Raw genomic sequence first — 22,084 nt, 5'->3', positions numbered from 1 at the left:
TTATATTTGATCACATATGGAAATGTTTCAATGAACTCCACCAATTTGGCATGTTGTCTATTCGATTTGTGTTGGCCCTTCAAATGTTTCAACGACTCATGATCCGTATGTATCACAAATTCTTTAGGCCAAAGATAGTGATGCCAATTTTCAAAAGTCCTCACCAATGCATATAATTCCTTATCATAAGTAGGACAATTTAGGGCTGCCCCACTCAACTTTTCACTAAAATACGCCATTGGTCTTCCTTCTTGCATTAAAACTCCACCAATTCCTAAACCTGAAGCGTCACACTCAATTTCAAACGTTTTAGTGAAGTCAGGCAAAATAAGCAAAGGAGCATTAGTTAATTTTTTCTTGATCAGTATGAATGCCTTTTCTTGCACAGCTCCCAATTTAAATGGGACGTTCTTCTTGATGACTTCGGTTAATGGCGCTGCAAGGCTACTAAAGTCTCGAACAAATCGTCAATAAAAACTAGCCAAACCATGAAAACTTCTTACCTGACTTACCGAAGTAGGCGTTGGCCAATCGTGAATTGCCTTCACCTTTTCCTCATCAACTTCAATCCCTTTAGCACTTACAACAAAACCAAGAAACACAAGCTTATCCGTGCAAAATGTACATTTCTTAAGATTTCCAAATAAGCTTTCTTTCCTCAAAACTTCTAAGACCAATTTTAGATTTGCAACATGATCCTCAAGGTTTTTCCTATAAATTAGAATATCATCAAAGTAGACAACAACAAAATGCCCAAGGAAAGCACGTAAAATATGGTTCATAATCTCATGAATCTACTCGGGGCATTGGTTAACCCAAAAGGCATAACTAACCATTAATACAATCCATATTTTGTCTTAAATGCAGTTTTCCACTCATCTCCTTCTTTCATTCTAATCTGATGATATCCACTCTTAAGATCAACTTTAGAAAACACACACGATCCATGCAATTCATCTAGCAAATCATCTAAACGAGGAATAGAGTGTCGATACTTTACCGTGATGTTATTGATGGCTCGACAATCAACACACATACTTCTGTTGTCAACGGTGCCCACAAGAAGAGTTGTAGTCTTTACTTTTGTACATTTGATGTAATAAAGTCTCACGAAGACTCTTGCTTGTAATTGCTTATTTATTAATAAAAGTTGAAACGTTCATTGATTCTTTCTTTTCTGAAGCTTTATAATAAAACCTTAGTCTTTAGTCCATAAACAAACCTAACGACATATGAAGAGACAAATGTAGATTCGCATGAACAAACTCTTCATCGTTTGCTTAAAACAATATATTCACAATCTAAGGATTAAACGACTATTGATCTCAGTACGATTGTTAGGAGAATCTATGATGTCTGGTTATGGGACATTGAGAGTTGGAGACTATATAGTTCTTCTAGGTATCTTACGAAGGTACTGAATTGACCAGTGCTCTTCTAGAGACAAGATAAGAACAAACCATTTAACCTCTTATGTCTCGAGGTCACTACGTATGAATTACATCATGCTTACCTCGATCCTGAAATGAGACATGTCATTTCATAGCTTACGTATTCTCATTTGAGAAATTCAGAGTTCGGATTCACCATGTGATTCTTAACAAGACCTATTGGTGAAGTACTAAGTTATGAAGATTTCATGAGTAACTTTGTGATGTTCTCATAGATATGGAATTCATGTACAAGATTGCTGAAATGCAATGTATATCACCTCATGCTTTGTTCCTTGGAATGTGAATAAATGAACTCGCCAGTGTCCAAAATGAGTCTTGACTCTTCTGGATGAAACAATGTGAGTTGTTAGCTCCTCGTCAATACATTGTTTCTAACTTATTCACAAGCGACAAAGAGTTGAGGAAATAACAACTAGAACGGTAAAATGGTGATTTTGTAAATCCCGACCAGCTGATGATATTCATGAAGGGTAAATATAGATAAAATTCAGTGGATCCACTCATCACAATTTAGTTGAATTCTTGAGTAGAAAATAAATTCATTTGAACCGAGAGATTCTCAGTGTCACCTCTTGATGTGATCCCACGTGCAAAGGAACAAAGGCGCTTCATCGAGCCTATTCCTAATTCAAGAGTACGAGACTTCAACAAAGAGTTTCATGGTTTGAACAAAGCTGAATGGAAGAAATATAAAGCTAGAGCCAAAAGCGACGCAAGAAGAAAACCCAACCACGAGGCCAAGGGCGGCGCAAATAAAGGAAAGCTTATTCACGTCATTTTAAGCAGTTTGAGCTATTTATTTGTTATTTTCGTAGCTAAAAATAATAGATGAAGTTAGAGTCTTTTTAAAGTGTTTTTGGGCTTTAGTTATGCTTAATGAAGCCCATATGTGTTAGGTATTAAGTTAGGCTTTTAATTTTAATGTTATCAGGCCTAAATAATGTTTTGTAGGCCCCTTTAAACTAGGGCAACAATGTACTCCGAATTTGCTTTGTATTTTCCTATTTAAAGGAGGTTTCAAATTGAATGAAAGACATCCAGATTTTTATAAAAAAAAATATGAGAGTCTTCTCTTGAGTTCTTATGAACTTTTATCGAACTTATCAAGACTAGTCTTGTGGCGTTCAAACCTGACTCATCAGACGGTCTTTCGCAACCGTTCGTGGCGTCATTCGATCCACCCTCGTTCCTCATTCGTTGAACGATCCGCCGCTGTGCTAATGGGATATCGGGTGTCGGAGCAAGTCGATCGAGGTTCATATCAAGTGGTATCAGAGATGTGCTCTACGTTTAGGTCTGCTTATCCAATTTTCTATTTTTTTCATTTTATTTGTATTCGTTTTTTTTTAAGTACCTTTTCCAGAGAAAAAAAATAGAGACAGATCAAAAAAAAAAAAAGGGGGGGTCTGAACAAAAAAAAAACAAAGAAGAATCCAAAAAAAAATGGATTTTGATGAGTTTTTGAGTGTGGCAAAGGATATAATTTCGAAAGAAACAAAAAAAATTATGAAGAGATTGGATCGAATTGAAGAAAATCAACAGTCCAAAAGTATTGCTGAATAGAAAATGGTAGAGGCCCTTGACAAGAAATGGGATGTTTTGACAGAAAAATTTTGTATCTGGTTTGAACACCAAACCTTCCAACAAAAGAAGAAGAAAAATGACCAACATCTCGAAGTTGTTGAAGAAAAGGAAATTCTTGTAGGAGAGGAGTTAGTGACTATGCTAATCGAGGAGTCTATTCCCATAAAATTAGAAGTCCCGAATTTTGCAGTTCTTTATTTCGAGGATAACAAGAATATGGAGGACGAAGTAATTTCGTTTCAAACGAAGAAGGTCAAGATTTTCTCTCCCATCTCTGAATTCAACAACCTACAAGATTTGAGGACAAATCTTCTTCAAGAGAGAGAGAATGATGTGATCCCACGTGCAAAGGAACAAAGGCGCTTCATCGAGCGTATTCCTAATTCAAGAGTACAAGACTTCAACAAAGAGTTTCATTGTTTGAACAAAACTGAATGGAAGAAATATAAAGCTAGAGCCAAAAGCGACGCAAGAAGAAAACCCAACCACGAGGCCAAGGGCGGCGCAAATAAAGGAAAGCTTATTCACGTCATTTTAAGCAGTTTGAGCTATTTATTTGTTATTTTCGTAGCTAAAAATAATAGATGAAGTTAGAGTCTTTTTAAAGTGTTTTTGGGCTTTAGTTATGCTTAATGAAGCCCATATGTGTTAGGTATTAAGTTAGGCTTTTAATTTTAATGTTATCAGGCCTAAATAATGTTTTGTAGACCCCTTTAAACTAGGGCAACAATGTACTCCGAATTTGCTTTGTATTTTCCTATTTAAAGGAGGTTTAAAACTGAATGAAAGACATCCAGATTTTTATAAAAAAAATATGAGAGTCTTCTCTTGAGTTCTTATGAACTTTTATCGAACTTATCAAGACTAGTCTTGTGGCGTTCAAACCTGACTCATCAGACGGTCTTTCGCAACCGTTCGTGGCGTCATTCGATCCACCCTCGTTCCTCATTCGCAGAACGATCCGCCGCTGTGCTACTGGGATATTGGGTGTCGGAGCAAGTCGATCGAGGTTCATATCAAGTGGTATCAAAGCTGTGCTCTACGTTTAGGTCTGCTTATCCAATTTTCTATTTTTTTTTCATTTTATTTGTATTCGTTTTTTTTTTTTTTTGAAGTACCTTTTCCAGAGAAAAAAAAAGAAAAAAAAATACAGACAGATCCAAAAAAAAAAAGGGGGGGTCTGAACAAAAAAAAAAAGAAACAAGAATCCAAAAAAAAAAGGATTTTGATGAGTTTTTGAGTGTGGCAAAGGATATAATTTCGAAAGAAACAAAAAAAATTATGAAGAGATTGGATCGAATTGAAGAAAATCAACAGTCCAAAAGTATTGCTGAAAAGAAAAGGGTAGAGGCCTTTGACAAGAAATGGGATGTTTTGACAGAAAATTTTTGTATCTGGTTTGAACACCAGACCTTCCAACAAAAGAAGAAGAAAAATGGCCAACATCTCGAAGTTGTTGAAGAAAAGGAAATTCTTGTGGGAGAGGAGTTAGTGACTATGCTAATCGAGGAGTCTATTCCCATAAAATTAGAAGTCCCGAATTTTGCAGTTCTTTATTTTGAGGATAACAAGAATATGGAGGACGAAGTAATTTCGTTTCAAACGAAGAAGGTCAAGATTTTCTCTCCCATCTCTGAATTCAACAACCTACAAGATTTGAGGACAAATCTTCTTCAAGAGAGAGAGAATGATGTGATCCCACGTGCAAAGGAACAAAGGCGCTTCATCGAGCGTATTCCTAATTCAAGAGTACAAGAATTCAACAAAGAGTTTCATGGTTTGAACAAAGCTGAATGGAAGAAATATAAAGCTAGAGCCAAAAGCGACGCAAGAAGAAAACCCAACCACGAGGCCAAGGGCGGCGCAAATAAAGGAAAGCTTATTCACGTCATTTTAAGCAGTTTGAGCTATTTATTTGTTATTTTCGTAGCTAAAAATAATAGATGAAGTTAGAGTCTTTTTAAAGTGTTTTTGGGCTTTAGTTATGCGTAATGAAGCCCATATGTGTTAGGTATTAAGTTAGGCTTTAAATTTTAATGTTATCAGGCCTAAATAATGTTTTGTAGGCCCCTTTAAACTAGGGCAACAATGTACTCCGAATTTGCTTTGTATTTTCCTATTTAAAGGAGGTTTCAAACTGAATGAAAGACATCCAGATTTTTATAAAAAAAAAAATATGAGAGTCTTCTCTTGAGTTCTTATGAACTTTTATCGAACTTATCAAGACTAGTGTTGTGGCGTTCAAACCTGACTCATCAGACGGTCTTTCGCAACCGTTCGTGGCGTCATTCGATCCACGCTCGTTCCTCATTCGTAGAACGATCCGCCGCTGTGCTACTGAGATATCGGATCTCGGAGCAAGTCGATCGAGGTTCATATCAAGTGGTATCAAAGCTGTGCTCTACGTTTAGGTCTGCTTATCCAATTTTCTATTTTTTTTTCATTTTATTTGTATTCGTTTTTTTTTTAAGTACATTTTCCAGAGAAAAAAAATAGAGACAGATCAAAAAAAAAAAAAGGGGGGGTCTGAACAAAAAAAAAAACAAAGAAGAATCCAAAAAAAAATGGATTTTGATGAGTTTTTGAGTGTGGCAAAGGATATAATTTCGAAAGAAACAAAAAAATTATGAAGAGATTTGATCGAATTGAAGAAAATCAACAGTCCAAAAGTATTGCTGAAAAGAAAAGGGTAGAGGCCCTTGACAAGAAATGGGATGTTTTGACAGAAAAATTTTGTATCTGGTTTGAACACCAGACCTTCCAACAAAAGAAGAAGAAAAATGACCAACATCTCGAAGTTGTTGAAGAAAAGGAAATTCTTGTGGGAGAGGAGTTAGTTATTACGCTAATCGAGGAGTGTATTCCCATAAAATTAGAAGTCCCGAATTTTGAAGTTCTTTATTTTGAGGATAACAAGAATATGGAGGACGATGTAATTTCGTTTCGAACGAAGAAGGTCAAGATTTTCTCTCCCAAATATGAATTCAACAACCTACAAGATTTGAGGACAAATCTTCTTCTTCAAGAGAGAGAATGATGTGATCCCACGTGCAAAGGAACAAAGGCGCTTCATCGAGCCTATTCCTAATTCAAGAGTACAAGACTTCAACAAAGAGTTTCATGGTTTGAACAAAGCTGAATGGAAGAAATATAAAGCTAGAGCCAAAAGCGACGCAAGAAGAAAACCCAACCACGAGGCTAAGGGCGGCGCAAATAAAGGAAAGCTTATTCACGTCATTTTAATCAGTTTGAGCTATTTATTTGTTATTTTTGTAGCTAAAAATAATAGATGAAGTTATAGTCTTTTTGAAGTGTTTTTGGGCTTTAGTTATGCTTAATGAAGCCCATATGTGTTAGGTATTAAGTTAGGCTTCTAATTTTAATGTTATCAGGCCTAAATTATGTTTTGTAGGCCCCTTTAAACTAGGGCAACAATGTACTCCGAATTTGCTTTGTATTTTCCTATTTAAAGGAGGTTTCAAACTGAATGAAAGACATCCAGATTTTTATAAAAAAAAATATGAGAGTCTTCTCTTGAGTTCTTATGAACTTTAATCGAACTTATCAAGACTAGTCTTGTGGCGTTCAAACTTGACTCATCAGACGGTCTTTCGCAACCGTTCGTGGCGTCATTCGATCCACCCTCGTTCCTCATTTGCAGAACGATCCGCCGCTGTGCTACTGGGATATCGGGTGTCGGAGCAAGTCGATCGAGGTTCATATAAAGTGGTATTAGAGCTGTGCTCTACGTTTAGGTCTGCTTATCCAATTTTCTATTTTTTTTTTCATTTTATTTGTATTCGTTTTTTTTTTTTTTTGAAGTACCTTTTCCAGAGAAAAAAAAATAGAGACAGATCCAAAAAAAAAAGGGAGGGCTGAACAAAAAAAAAAAAAGAAAGAAGAATCCAAAAAAAAAAGCATTTTGATGAGTTTTTGAGTGTGGCAAAGGATATAATTTCGAAAGAAACAAAAAAAATTATGAAGAGATTGGATCGAATTGAAGAAAATCAACAGTCCAAAAGTATTGCTGAAAAGAAAAGGGTAGAGGCCCTTCACAAGAAATGGGATGTTTTGACAGAAAATTTTTGTATCTGGTTTGAACACCAGACCTTCCAACAAAAGAAGAAGAAAAATGACCAACATCTCGAAGTTGTTGAAGAAAAGGAAATTCTTGTGGGAGAGGAGTTAGTGACTACGCTAATCGAGGAGTCTATTCCCATAAAATTAGAAGTCCCGAATTTTGAAGTTCTTTATTTTGAGGATAACAAGAATATGGAGGACGAAGTAATTTCGTTTCAAACGAAGAAGGTCAAGATTTTCTCTCCCATCTCTGAATTCAACAACCTACAAGATTTGAGGACAAATCTTCTTCAAGAGAGAGAGAATGATGTGATCCCACGTGCAAAGGAACAAATGCGCTTCATCGAGCCTATTCCTAATTCAAGAATACAAGACTTCAACAAAGAGTTTCATGGTTTGAACAAAGCTGAATGGAAGAAATATAAAGCTAGAGCCAAAAGCGACGCAAGAAGAAAACCCAACCACAAGGCCAAGGGCGGCGCAAATAAAGGAAAGCTTATTCACGTCATTTTAAGCAGTTTGAGCTATTTATTTGTTATTTTCGTAGCTAAAAATAATAGAAGAAGTTAGAGTCTTTTTAAAGTGTTTTTGGGCTTTAGTTATGCTTAATGAAGCCCATATGTGTTAGGTATTAAGTTAGGCTTTAAATTTTAATGTTATCAGGCCTAAATAATGTTTTGTAGGCCCCTTTAAACTAGGGCAACAATGTACTCCGAATTTGCTTTGTATTTTCCTATTTAAAGAGGTTTCAAACTGAATGAAAGACATCCAGATTTTTATTAAAAAAAAATATGAGAGTCTTCTCTTGAGTTATTATGAACTTTTATCGAACTTATCAAGACTAGTCTTGTGGCGTTCAAACCTGACTCATCAGACGGTCTTTCGCAACCGTTCGTGGCGTCATTCGATCCACCCTCGTTCCTCATTCGTAGAACGATCCGCCGCTGTGCTATTGGGATATCGGGTCTCGGAGCAAGTCGATCGAGGTTCATATCAAGTGGTATCAGAGCTGTGCTCTACGTTTAGGTCTGCTTATCCAATTTTCTATTTTTTTTTTCATTTTATTTGTATTCGTTTTTTTTTTTTTTGAAGTACCTTTTCCAGAGAAAAAAAAAAGAAAAAAAATAGAGACAGATCCAAAAAATAAAAGGGGGGGTCTGAACAAAAAAAAAAAAAGAAAGACGAATAAAAAAAAAATAGATTTTGATGAGTTTTTGAGTGTGGCATAGGATATAATTTCGAAAGAAACAAAAAAAATTATGAAGAGATTGGATCGAATTGAAGAAAATCAACAGTCCAAAAGTATTGCTGAAAAGACAAGGGTAGAGGCCCTTCACAAGAAATGGGATGTTTTGAAAGAAAATTTTTATATCTGGTTTGAACACCAGACCTTCCAACAAAAGAAGAAGAAAAATGACCAACATCTCGAAGTTGTTGAAGAAAAGGAAATTCTTGTGGGAGAGGAGTTAGTGACTACGCTAATCGAGGAGTCTATTCCCATAAAATTAGAAGTCCCGAATTTTGCAGATCTTTATTTTGAGGATAACAAGAATATGGAGGACGAAGTAATTTCGTTTCAAACGACGAAGGTCAAGATTTTCTCTCCCATCTCTGAATTCAACAACTTACAAGATTTGAGGACAAATCTTCTTCAAGAGAGAGAATTATGTGATCCCACGTGCAAAGGAACAAAGGCGCTTCATCGAGCCTATTCCTAATTCAAGAGTACAAGACTTCAACAAAGAATTTCATGGTTTGAACAAAGCTGAATGGAAGAAATATAAAGCTAGAGCCAAAAGCGACGCAAGAAGAAAACCCAACCATGAGGCCAAAGGCGGCGCAAATAAAGGAAAGCTTATTCACGTCATTTTAAGCAGTTTGAGCTATTTATTTGTTATTTTCGTAGCTAAAAATAATAGATGAAGTTAGAGTCTTTTTGAAGTGTTTTTGGGCTTTAGTTATGCTTAATGAAGCCCATATGTGTTAGGTATTAAGTTAGGCTTCTAATTTTAATGTTATCAGGCCTAAATAATGTTTTGTAGGCCCCTTTAAACTAGGGCAACAATGTACTCCGAATTTGCTTTGTATTTTCCTATTTAAAGGAGGTTTCACACTGAATGAAAGACATCCAGATTTTTATAAAAAAAAATATGAGAGTCTTCTCTTGAAATCTTATGAACTTTTATCGAACTTATCTAGACTAGTCTTATGGCGTTCAAACCTGACTCATCAGACGGTCTTTCGCAACCGTTCGTGGCGTCATTCGATCCACCCTCGTTCCTCATTCGTAGAACGATCCGTCGCTGTGTTATTGGGATATCGGGTCTCGGAGCAAGTCGATCGAGGTTCATATCAAGTGGTATCAGAGCTGTGCTCTACGTTTAGGTCTGTTTATCCAATTTTCTATTTTTTTTTCATTTTATTTGTATCCGTTTTTTTTTTTGAAGTACCTTTTTCAGAGAAAAAAAATAGAGACAGATCCAAAAAAAAAGGGGGGGGGGGTCTGAACAAAAAAAAAAGAAAGAAGAATAAAAAAAAAAATGGATTTTGATGAGTTTTTGAGTGTGGCAAAGGATATAATTTCGAAAGAAACAAAAAAATTATGAAGAGATTGGATCGAATTGAAGAAAATCAACAGTCCAAAAGTATTGCTGAAAAGAAAAGGGTAGAGGCCCTTGACAAGAAATGGGATGTTTTGACGGAAAAATTTTGTATCTGGTTTAAACATCAAACCTTCCAACAAAAGAAGAAGAAAAATGACCAACATCTCGAAGTTGTTGAAGAAAAGGAAATTCTTGTGGGAGAGGAGTTAGTTACTACGCTAATCGAGGAGTGTATGCCCATAAAATTAGAAGTCCCGAATTTTGAAGTTCTTTATTTTGAGGATAACAAGAATATGGAGGACGATGTAATTTCGTTTCGAACGAAGAAGGTCAAGATTTTCTCTCCCATCTATGAATTCAACAACCTACAAGATTTGAGGACAAATCTTCTTCAAGAGAGAGAGAATGATGTGATCCCACGTGCAAAAGAACAAAGGCGCTTCATCGAGCCTATTCCTAATTCAAGAGTACAAGACTTCAACAAAGAGTTTCATGGTTTTAACAAAGCTGAATGGAAGAAATATAAAGCTAGAGCCAAAAGCGACGCAAGAAGAAAACCCAACCACGAGGCCAAGGGCGGCGCAAATAAAGGAAAGCTTATTCACGTCATTTTAAGCAATTTGAGCTATGTATTTATTATTTTCGTAGCTAAAAATAATAGATGAAGTTAGATAGAGTCTTTTTAAAGTGTTTTTGGGCTTTAGTTATGCTTAATGAAGCCCATATGTGTTAGGTATTAAGTTAGGCTTTAAATTTTAATGTTATCAGGCCTAAATAATGTTTTGTAGGCCCCTTTAAACTAGGGCAACAATGTACTCCGAATTTGCTTTGTATTTTCCTATTTAAAGGAGGTTTCAAACTGAATGAAAGACATCCAGATTTTTATAAAAAAAAAATATGAGAGTCTTCTCTTGAGTTCTTATGAACTTTTATCGAACTTATCAAGACTAGTCTTGTGGCGTTCAAACCTGACTCATGAGACGGTCTTTCGCAACCGTTCGTGGCGTCATTCGATCTACCCTCGTTCCTCATTCGTAGAACGATCCGCCGCTGTGCTATTGGGATATCGGGTCTCGGAGTAAGTCGATCGAGGTTCATATCAAGTGGTATCAGAGCTGTGCTCTACGTTTAGGTCTGCTTATCCAATTTTCTATTTTTTTTTTAATTATTTGTATTCGTTTTTTTTTTTTTTGAAGTACCTTTTCCAGAGAAAAAAAAAAGAAAAAAAAATAGAGACAGATCAAAAAAAAAAGGGGGGGTCTGAACAAAAAAAAAAAGAAACAAGAATAAAAAAAAAATGGATTTTGATGAGTTTTTTAGTGTGGCAAAGGATATAATTTCGAAAGAAACAAAAAAATTATGAAGAGATTGGATCGAATTGAAGAAAATCAACAGTCCAAAAGTATTGCTGAAAAGAAAAGGGTAGAGGCCCTTGACAAGAAATGGGATGTTTTGACAGAAAATTTTTGTATCTGGTTTGAACACCAGACCTTCCAACAAAAGAAGAAGAAAAATGACCAACATCTCGAAGTTGTTGAAGAAAAGGAAATTCTTGTGGGAGAGGAGTTAGTGACTACGCTAATCGACGAGTCTATTCCCATAAAATTCGATGTCCCGAATTTTGCAATTCTTTATTTTGAGGATAACAAGAATATGGAGGACGAAGTAATTTCGTTTCAAACGAAGAAGGTCAAGATTTTCTCTCCCATCTCTGAATTCAACAACCTACAAGATTTGAGGACAAATCTTCTTCAAGAGAGAGAGAATGATGTGATCCCACGTGCAAAGGAACAAATGCGCTTCATCGAGCCTATTCCTAATTCAAGAGTACAAGACTTCAACAAAGAGTTTCATGGTTTGAACAAAGCTGAATGGAAGAAATATAAAGCTAGAGCCAAAAGCGACGCAAGAAGAAAACCCAACCACGAGGCCAAGGGCAGCGCAAATAAAGGAAAGCTTATTCACGTCATTTTAAGCAGTTTGAGCTATTTATTTGTTATTTTCGTAGCTAAAAATAATAGATGAAGTTAGAGTCTTTTTAAAGTGTTTTTGGGCTTTAGTTATGCTTAATGAAGCCCATATGTGTTAGGTATTAAGTTAGGCTTTAAATTTTAATGTTATCAGGCCTAAATAATGTTTTGTAGGCCCCTTTAAACTAGGGCAACAATGTACTCCGAATTTGCTTTGTATTTTCCTATTTAAAGGAGGTTTCAAACTGGATGAAAGACATCCAGATTTTTATAAAAAAAAAATATGAGAGTCTTCTCTTGAGTTCTTATGAACTTTTATCGAACTTATCAAGACTAGTCTTGTGGCGTTCAAACCTGACTCATCAGACGGTCTTTCGCAACCGTTCGTGGCGTCATTCGATCCACGCTCGTTCCTCATTCGTAGAACGATCCGCCGCTGTGCTATTGAGATATCGGGTCTCGGAGCAAGTCGATCGAGGTTCATATCAAGTGGTATCAGAGCTGTGCTCTACGTTTAGGTCTGCTTATCCAATTTTCTATTTTTTTTTTTAATTATTTGTATTCGTTTTTTTTTTTTGAAGTACCTTTTCCAGAGAAAAAAAAAAGAAAAAAAAATAGAGACAGATCCAAAAAAAAAAGGGGGGGGGGGGGGGTCTGAACAAAAAAAAAAAGAAACAAGAATAAAAAAAAAAATGGATTTTGATGAGTTTTTGAGTGTGGCAAAGGATATAATTTCGAAAGAAACAAAAAAATTATGAAGAGATTGGATCGAATTGAAGAAAATCAACAGTCCAAAAGTATTGCTGAAAAGAAAAGGGTAGAGGCCCTTGACAAGAAATGGGATGTTTTGACGGAAAAATTTTGTATCTGGTTTAAACATCAAACCTTCCAACAAAAGAAGAAGAAAAATGACCAACATCTCGAAGTTGTTGAAGAAAAGGAAATTCTTGTGGGAGAGGAGTTAGTTACTACGCTAATCGAGGAGTGTATGCCCATAAAATTAGAAGTCCCGAATTTTGAAGTTCTTTATTTTGAGGATAACAAGAATATGGAGGACGATGTAATTTCGTTTCGAACGAAGAAGGTCAAGATTTTCTCTCCCATCTCTGAATTCAACAACCTACAAGATTTGAGGACAAATCTTCTTCAAGAGAGAGAGAATGATGTGATCCCACGTGCAAAGGAACAAAGGCGCTTCATCGAGCCTATTCCTAATTCAAGAGTACAAGACTTCAACAAAGAGTTTCATGGTTTGAACAAAGCTGAATGGAAGAAATATAAAGCTAGAGCCAAAAGCGACGCAAGAAGAAAACCCAACCACGAGGCCAAGGGCGGCGCAAATAAAGGAAAGCTTATTCACGTCATTTTAAGCAGTTTGAGCTATTTATTTGTTATTTTCGTAGCTAAAAATAATAGAAGAAGTTAGAGTCTTTTTAAAGTGTTTTTGGGCTTTAGTTATGCTTAATGAAGCCCATATGTGTTAGGTATTAAGTTAGGCTTTAAATTTTAATGTTATCAGGCCTAAATACTGTTTTGTAGGCCCCTTTAAACTAGGGCAACAATGTACTCCGAATTTGCTTTGTATTTTCCTATTTAAAGAGGTTTCAAACTGAATGAAAGACATCCAGATTTTTATTAAAAAAAAATATGAGAGTCTTCTCTTGAGTTATTATGAACTTTTATCGAACTTATCAAGACTAGTCTTGTGGCGTTCAAACCTGACTCATCAGACGGTCTTTCGCAACCGTTCGTGGTGCTATTGGGATATCGGGTCTCGGAGCAAGTTGATCGAGGTTCATATCAAGTGGTATCAGAGCTGTGCTCTACGTTTAGGTCTGCTTATCCAATTTTCTATTTTTTTCATTTTATTTATATTCGTTTTTTTTTTTGAAGTACCTTTTCCATAGAAAAAAAAATAGAGACAGATCCAAAAAAAAAGGGGGGGTCTGAACAAAAAAAAAAAAAGAAAGAAGAATCCAAAAAAAAAAAGGATTTTGATGAGTTTTTGAGTGTGGCAAAGGATATAATTTCGAAAGAAACAAAAAAATTATGAAGAGATTGGATCGAATTGAAGAAAATCAACAGTCCAAAAGTATTGCTAAAAAGAAAAGGGTAGAGGCCCTTGACAAGAAATGGGATGTTTTGACAGAACAATTTTGTATCTGGTTTGAAGACCAGACCTTCCAACAAAAGAAGAAGAAAAATGACCAACATCTCGAAGTTGTTGAAGAAAAGGAAATTCTTGTGGGAGAGGAGTTAGTGACTATGCTAATCGAGGAGTCTATTCCCATAAAATTAGAAGTCCCGAATGATGTGATCCCACGTGCAAAGGAACAATGGCGCTTCATCGAGCCTATTCCTAATTCAAGAGTACAAGACTTCAACAAAGAGTTTCATGGTTTGAACAAAGCTGAATGGAAGAAATATAAAGCTAGAGCCAAAAGCGACGCAAGAAGAAAACCCAACCACGAGGCCAAGGGCGGCGCAAATAAAGGAAAGCTTATTCACGTCATTTTAAGCAGTTTGAGCTATTTATTTGTTATTTTCGTAGCTAAAAATAATAGATGAAGTTAGATTCTTTTTAAAGTGTTTTTGGGCTTTAGTTATGCTTAATGAAGCCCATATGTGTTAGGTATCAAGTTAGGCTTTTAATTTTAATATTATCAGGCCTAAATAATGTTTTGTAGGCCCCTTTAAACTAGGGCAACAATGTACTCCGAATTTGCTTTGTATTTTCCTATTTAAAGGAGGTTTCAAACTGAATGAAAGACATCCAGATTTTTATAAAAAAAAATATGAGAGTCTTCTCTTGAGTTCTTATGAACTTTATAAGTAAAACAGAGATAAAGAGATGTGCGGAATTGATATTTTCTCATTAGGATCAGACGTGTATTTATACACATTACAAGGAAAGGGAAATAAACAAATAAGGAAACCTAATCCTACTATACAAGGAAACAAATAATCAGCTGTTGACAACTTAGGACAGCTAAGAAAAACGTGTACAGCTAAGGGAATTAATCCCACACACTAATCAGCTCTAACTAACAAGGAGAAAAATAAAGCCCATCTAACAATCAACCTAATGGGCCTTTTAACAATGTTACACGTTAATTAGACTATTCTGGAGAGTATACACGGAATTAACATAATACTTTAACACTCCCCCTCAAGTTTGTGCAAAGATATCTATCATGCCCAACTTGCTTAAAAAGTCTTCAAACTTTGTCTTGTAAAGCCCTTTGGTGAGAACATCTGCTAGCTGCTCTGATGTTGGAACGAATGCCATGCAAATTTCCCCCCTTTCTAGCTTCTCTTTGATAACGTGACGATCTATCTCCACGTGCTTTGTCCGGTCATGTTGAACCGGATTGTTGGCGATGCTGATGGCAGACTTGTTATCACAAAACAGTTTCATGGGAGCTGTGAACTTAACCCGTAGCTCATTTAAGATGTCTCGGATCCAAATGATCTCACAAATACCTTGCGCCATAGCTCGGAACTCTGCCTCTGCACTACTTCGAGACACAACAGCTTGCTTCTTACTTCTCCACGTCACAAGATTACCCCAAACAAAGGTACAATAGGCTGAGGTTGATCGCCGGTCATCTGAACACCCGGCATAGTCAGCATCTGTGAACACTTCAATCTGCCTCCCATCATCCTTCTTGAATAAAACTCCTTTTCCCGGACTTCCTTTGAGGTAGTGTAGAATGCGATACACAACCTCTAAATGATTCTTGGATGGATTGTGCATGTGTTGACTTACAAGGCTCACTGCAAATGCAATGTCTGGCCGTGTGTGAGCCAAGTAAATCAATTTCCCAACCAGCCTTTGATACCTTTTCTTGTCTGCCGGATCCTCATCATCATTTGTCGTTGTGAGCTTATGATTTGGATCAATTGGAGTAGAGGTAGGTCTGCAGCCGAGTAGACCTGTTTCCTTGAGTAGATCGAGCACGTACTTTCGTTGTGAGATTGCAATCCCCTTTGAGGACCTGGCCACTTCCATACCTAGAAAGTATTTGAGACTTCCTAGGTCTTTCACTTCAAATTGTTGAGCTAGGAATCTTGTCAACTTGCTGAGTTCAGCCTCATCATCACCTGTCATCACAATGTCATCCACATAAACAATCAATATGACGAGTTTACCATTTAGAGAATGTTTGTAGAACATGGTATGATCACCGTGGGCTTGCGTGTATTGCTCATCCTTCATCGCCTTAGTAAATCTGCCAAACCAAGCTCGTGGAGATTGCTTGAGTCCATACAGTGCCTTCTTAAGAAAGCACACTTTCCCATTGGCCGTGTGATCAAATCCCGGAGGTGGCTGCATAAAGACTTCTTCCTCTAGTTCTCCGTTGAGGAAGGCATTCTTGACGTCAAATTGTCGTAGTGGCCAGTCAAGATTCACGGCAAGAGAGAGTAGGACTCTGACGGTGTTTAGCTTGGCAAGCGGAGCAAAGGTCTCCTCGTAATCCAGCCCATAGGTTTGAGTGAACCCACGAGCAACCAGCCTTGCTTTGTACCTGTCAATTTCTCCCTCGGCATTATACTTGATAGTAAATATCCATTTGCAATCAACTGTTCTTTTTCCTGCAGGCAACACAGTCAGTTCCCAAGTCTCATTCTTTTTTAAAGCTCTCATTTCCTCTAAAACAGCCTCTTTCCACTTAGGAATACTTAGAGCTTCATAAATAGAACTAGGTATCTCATCAATCAACAAATTTGTGGTAAAGGCTCTAAAGGCAGAAGACACATTTTTATATGAGACATAATTAGACAAGGGGTACATGGGAAACTTCTCGGCTTGTCTAGTGGTGCAATTTCTGGTTCCTTTTCTAAGGGCAATTGGCTCATCTAGAATTTCAAGTGTACCTATACTCTCGGCTGACTCATCAAGAATGGGTGAATTTGAGATGAAAGGAGAAGAATTACCTTGATCCGTGTTTGGTTCTGATGATGACAGTGCTGGAGTTTCAACTTCACTTTCTGATTGCACTCTTGAGTTAACACGGAAATCAGATATTGGTTCCTCATTTGAATCAGTTCCATTTTCATTATATGATGACATTTCATTTTGATCATTTGGAGCATTTGGGACATTTTGTACACGGCTAGAAATATTAGGCAGATCCAAAATAGGCAGAGAATGATTTAAATCCCAAAAACACTCTTCAATATTATTCTCCCCCTGAAGAGGGATTTTGTCAAAAAAAGGTTGGTTTTAAAAAAATGTGACATCCATACTTACAAAGAATTTACCCGAGCTAGGGTCATAACATTTAAAACCTTTTTGAGTTGGTGAAAAACCAAGAAAAATGCATTTAATTGCTCTAGGATCCAATTTTCCTCTAGCATGATCATGAACGTGTACAAAGGCAGTACACCCAAAGATTTTAGGATTTAGATGTGTGAAACATTTGTTCTCCGGAAAAAAAAATTTAAGTGTAGAAATGGGAGTTTTATAGCTAAGGATTTTGCTTGGCATTCTATTAATTAGATATGTAGCAGTTAACAAAGCTTCTCCCCAAAAACGTTTTGGAACATTCATAGAAAACATTATAGCTCGAGTAACTTCAAGAAGATGTCTATTTTTCCTTTCGGCAACTCCATTTTGTTGAGGTGTATAAACACAAGAACTCTGATGGATTATGCCTTTTTCATTTAAAAACTCACCAAGGATTTTTATAAAATATTCTCTACCATTATCAGTTCTCAAAATCTGAATACGGCTATCAAATTGAGTTTCAACCATTTTGTAAAAAAATTTGAAAGTGTTTTCAGCCTCAGATTTATCCTTTAAAAGGTATATCCACGTGTTTCTAGTGTGATCATCAATAAAGGTAATGAACCAGCGAGTGTTGGTTAAAGATTTTACACGAGATGGCCCCCAAATATCACTATGAATTAAAGCAAAAGGTTTAGAAGGTGTATATTTCAAAGTAGGAAAATGAGACCTTTTATGTTTTGCCAATTGACAGATTTCACATTGCAAAAAATCAATATTCTTATTATGAAACATAGAGGGAAACAAATGCTTTAAATAACCAAAACTTGGATGTCCCAAACGAAAATGCCACAACATAATGTCATCAGATACGGAAAATAAACTAGAACAAAGAGGTTTCTGAATTTGTTTACTCAAGGTGGTCTCGGATGTGAAGTAGTAGAGCCCTCCATTTTCTTCAGCACTGCCAATCATCTTCCCCGAACTTAGATCCTGAAAATCACAACCAGAAGGAATAAAAGTGAGTTTGCATTGTGAATCAGTTGTCAATTTATGAACGGATAAGAGGTTATAGGCAAGTTTAGGAACATGGAGAACATTAGAAAGAGTAATGGATGGTGATAAAGTAATTGAACCTTTCCCAGCGATGGCTGAAAGAGATCCATCTGCAATTTTAACTTTTTCATGACCAGAACAAGGATAATATGTATGGAAAAGATATGATGAGTCAGTCATGTGGTTTGTAGCACCAGAATCTAAAATCCAAGGATTGGAGTTTTCTAAGGTTGTTTTAAGGGCTGCTACATGAATACCTTTTTTAGCTAAGGTTGATGTTGATTGATGAGAGGACCACATTTTAAGCATTTGCTCTAAATCTCCTTTAGTGAAAGAAGACTGATCTTGAGTTGATGAAGAGGCTCTAGGGCTGCTTTGGCTGAGACTTGGGTGCCGTGGACTGAGAGGCTTGAAAGGCACCCTTGTTGTTGTTGTTGAAGGGCTGTGGAAGATCATCAGGTTTGCCGTGAAGCTTCCAGCACTTTGCTTTGATGTGCTAGGTCTTTTTGCAGTACTCACAAGTTGGAGCATTGTTGTTGTAGCGGCCAGAGGAGTTTCTTGGGTTCCGGTTGTTGTTGTTGTTATTGTTGTTGTTGTTGTAATTAGGCTTGGAAGACACCATTGCACTCGTTTATGAATGTGTTGGTGCAGCCTCATTCTTTCCGGATCCCAACATGACTTGGCGACGAGTTTCCTCTCTCCGGACTTCCAAAAAAGCCTCCCGGGTGCTTGGGAGAGGGTCTCGGCCAAGAATCCTTCCTCTGACTTCATCAAGATCTGCATTCAAGCCAACCAAAAATTTAAAAACTCTTCCTTTCTCCACGAGCTTCTGGTACAAGGCGCTGTCCTTTGGGCAGCTCCACTCGTGGTTGCAATAAAGGTCTTCCTCTTGCCAAAGCATCTTCAGGTCGGTGTAGTACTTTGTCATTGACTTCTCGCCTTGTCTAGCCTTGCTCAATTGAGTTTCTATCTCAAAGAGTGTGCCAGCGTTGCCAAGATCAGAGTACGTCTCTCTAACCGCCGTCCAGATGTCACTTGCTGTAGGAAGAAAAAGATACGTCCTCCCTAGACCTGCATCCATAGAATTAATGAGCCATGACATAATCATGGAATTTTCAGCCTCCCAAACGCCATATTTGGCTGCATCTTCCTTCACGTCTGGTTTGGTTGTGATTCCAGACAAATAGCCAAATTTGCCTCTCCCTTGAACGAAGAGTTTGACTGATTGAGACCACTCCATGAAATTACTCCCATTCAATTTATGGGAAGTGATGGAATGAGAAGAATTGTCAGCTGAGATAATAGGATTAATCCCAGGTTGAGAAGAAGAAGAATTTCCAGTAAAACTGGTATTATTGGACTCGGCCATGGTGTATGATCACGAGTACCTATATGTGTTTTAGGGTTTTGTGTAGCTCTGATACCATATAAGTAAAACAGAGATAAAGAGATGTGCGGAATTGATATTTTCTCATTAGCATCAGACGTGTATTTATACACATTACAAGGAAAGGGAAATAAACAAATAAGGAAACCTAATCCTACTATACAAGGAAACAAATAATCAGCTGTTGACAACTAAGGACAGCTAAGAAAAACGTGTACAGCTAAGGGAATTAATCCCACACACTAATCAGCTCTAACTAACAAGGAGAAAAATAAAGCCCATCTAACAATCAACCTAATGAGCCTTTTAACAATGTTACACGTTAATTAGACTATTCTGGAGAGTATACACGGAATTAACATAATACTTTAACAAACTTGTATCGAACTTATCAAGCCTAGTCTTGTGGCGTTCAAACCCGACTCATCAGACGGTCTTTCGCAACCGTTCGTGGCGTCATTCATTCCACCCTCGTTCCTAAATTGTAGACGATCCGTCGCTGTGCTATTGGGATATCGGGTCTCGGAGCTTAGTCGGCCGAGGTTCATATCAACTCTTTAGTGGAGTCAGTTGACATTAAGCTAAACTTGGAAAAAAGTTTGTGTACTTTTGAGTCCAAGTATTTTAGCTCAAGCTTTGTTCATTTGGATCCATGAGGTCACTATCACAAATCATATCGAGTAGGAATAGTTAAACTAGAAGCTAAGTCAAAACAAGAACGAGACGAGTTTTACGAAAATTGTCTAAAGGGTAATTTTGTCTTTTTGGACATAGAATGAAATGAATGTCAATACATTTTTTGACATGGTCATTGTTGATGTGGATTTTTGGATCGATCAACAATCACAAATATTAAAGTGCTAGTATATGATATTTATTTTATCGGGGTTTCAGAAGACGTCGTATAAGAAACTATTTATGGACCAAAGGCTGTAATAATAGGAAAATATTAATAAGCGTTATTAATCGTGAAAATGAATTACAATAGGACGAAGTGATGAAGTCTCGCAGGCGAATTCAGCACTGAAATCAACAATACTCAATTAATAATTCTGATAATAAAAACTAAAAACTCATGTGTGCAAATCGTCATCTGATCCTCTATTTATAGACGAGGCGGGACTTCTTTATTGAAGACACATGTTGCTTAATCCGTTTCGCATCGTCGAGGTTGAATTCATCCTGGATCCGGTCTTCGTGGCACGGCTTCTCTTTAACTGACCTATTCTCCTGGTCAAGAGGACGTGGTCGAACTGGAAGACGCGATTGGGCTTGGGCCGATCTGGAATGTAATTAGACTTGGGCCGACCTGTTGAAATTGAACTGGGCCCAATACTGATATACGGACCGACCTGCTAAGAGGATAATGGGCTTGGTCTGAACTGAAGCCCAATATAAAATAATATTTTTAAAAGTAGATTTTTAACCCCCACAGTTAGCCCCCGAATATTTTGAAAATATTCCGAATTTTTCGAAATATTAGAGCGAAATCTTTTAGGGTTACTGAAAATAAGGGATTTCAGCAGTTACTTCGGACGCGGCACGCTGTCGTTCCTCCACACAAGACGCAGTCGAAGGGTCGGGAAAGCGGTTAGTATTTAATCCGCTTCTATATTATTTTATTCGTAATCATTACTCTTTTCTCGAAATTCGGTTTAATATAAAAGCTTATAAATAAGGTAAATTCGAAAAGACTTTTTTCTTACTTATAACCTCCAGCGAACTCGGCATAAAAAGGTAACTTTTACTTTCTCTCTCTTCGCTTAAAATATTATTTTTCTCTCAAAAGTTTTAGACTCTTTTTACGACTTCGGCTTTAAATTCCCTCAGTTCGAACTCTAAAGACCTCCATATTTTCTTTGACTTCGCTTCAGTTTGTTAGACGAACTCAAGGTATTTCCTTCAGTTCGTTCTGCAATCTTTAACATCTTCAAATCTTTTGAATTTCTTCAAACACCTTTCTCAAAAACCAAAGATGTCATCTTCGGATATACCTCCATCGGGGTCCAACCCTTCGAACGTTGACGATAAATTCTTGCCATCGTCTGTCAAAAGTTCCGATCTCGCCCTTTTCCGCCAAAAATATCAGATTTACCCCTAGATAGGGCTTATTCTTCCTCCCCCATATGCGACAACGAAGACTATTCTTGACAATCGATGTTGTATATACGAAGTTTGGTTGGATCAGTGCGTAAAAGCAAAATAATATGCGGTATGAATAATTCTCATTGACAAATAAAGGGGTATTTATACACATACAATCAGGAAAACCTAATCAGACTCTAACTAACCAGGGAACAATAAAGCCCATCTAACAATCAGCCTATTGGGCTATTTAATGATAATACACGTTAATAGAAAGAGAGGAACGAAATTACACAATTAAACAATGTACATTACGTGATTTAACACTCCCCCTCAAGTTGGAGCAAAGATATCTATCATGCCCAACTTGCTTATAAAGTCTTCAAACTTCAGCTTGTATAGCCCTTTGGTGAGAACATCTGCTACTTGTTCTGATGTTGGGACAAATGGCATGCAGATTTCTCCCCTTTCTAGCTTCTCTTTGATGAAGTGACGATCTATCTCCACATGCTTGGTCCTATCGTGTTGAACCGGATTGTTGGCAATGCTGATGGCAGACTTATTATCACAGAATAGCTTCATAGGAGTTGTAAACTTGATTTGTAGCTCATTCAAGATGCCTCTGATCCAGAGGA

The 22,084-nt window shown here is 37.0% G+C and overlaps 1 protein-coding gene across 1 annotated transcript; it reads right to left on the bottom strand.

Annotated features, from left to right (window-relative positions):
- Positions 1-18,608: 18,608 nt before the first annotated feature.
- LOC149378660 (uncharacterized) lies at positions 18,609-19,346 on the bottom strand. Its single transcript, XM_089602860.1, has one exon. It carries the CDS (start codon positions 19,344-19,346, stop codon positions 18,609-18,611), a length of 738 nt encoding a protein of 245 aa, XP_089458986.1.
- Between the last annotated feature and the right edge of the window lie 2,738 nt (positions 19,347-22,084).

This window comes from Urtica dioica, chromosome 12, assembly GCF_054948205.1.
Source record: "Urtica dioica subsp. dioica isolate 48M chromosome 12, U.dioica_male_clone48M_v1_H2, whole genome shotgun sequence".
Taxonomy (NCBI): domain Eukaryota; kingdom Viridiplantae; phylum Streptophyta; class Magnoliopsida; order Rosales; family Urticaceae; genus Urtica; species Urtica dioica.
Note: the sequence above shows the minus strand (reverse complement) of the source record. Positions and strands in the feature narration are given on the sequence as shown.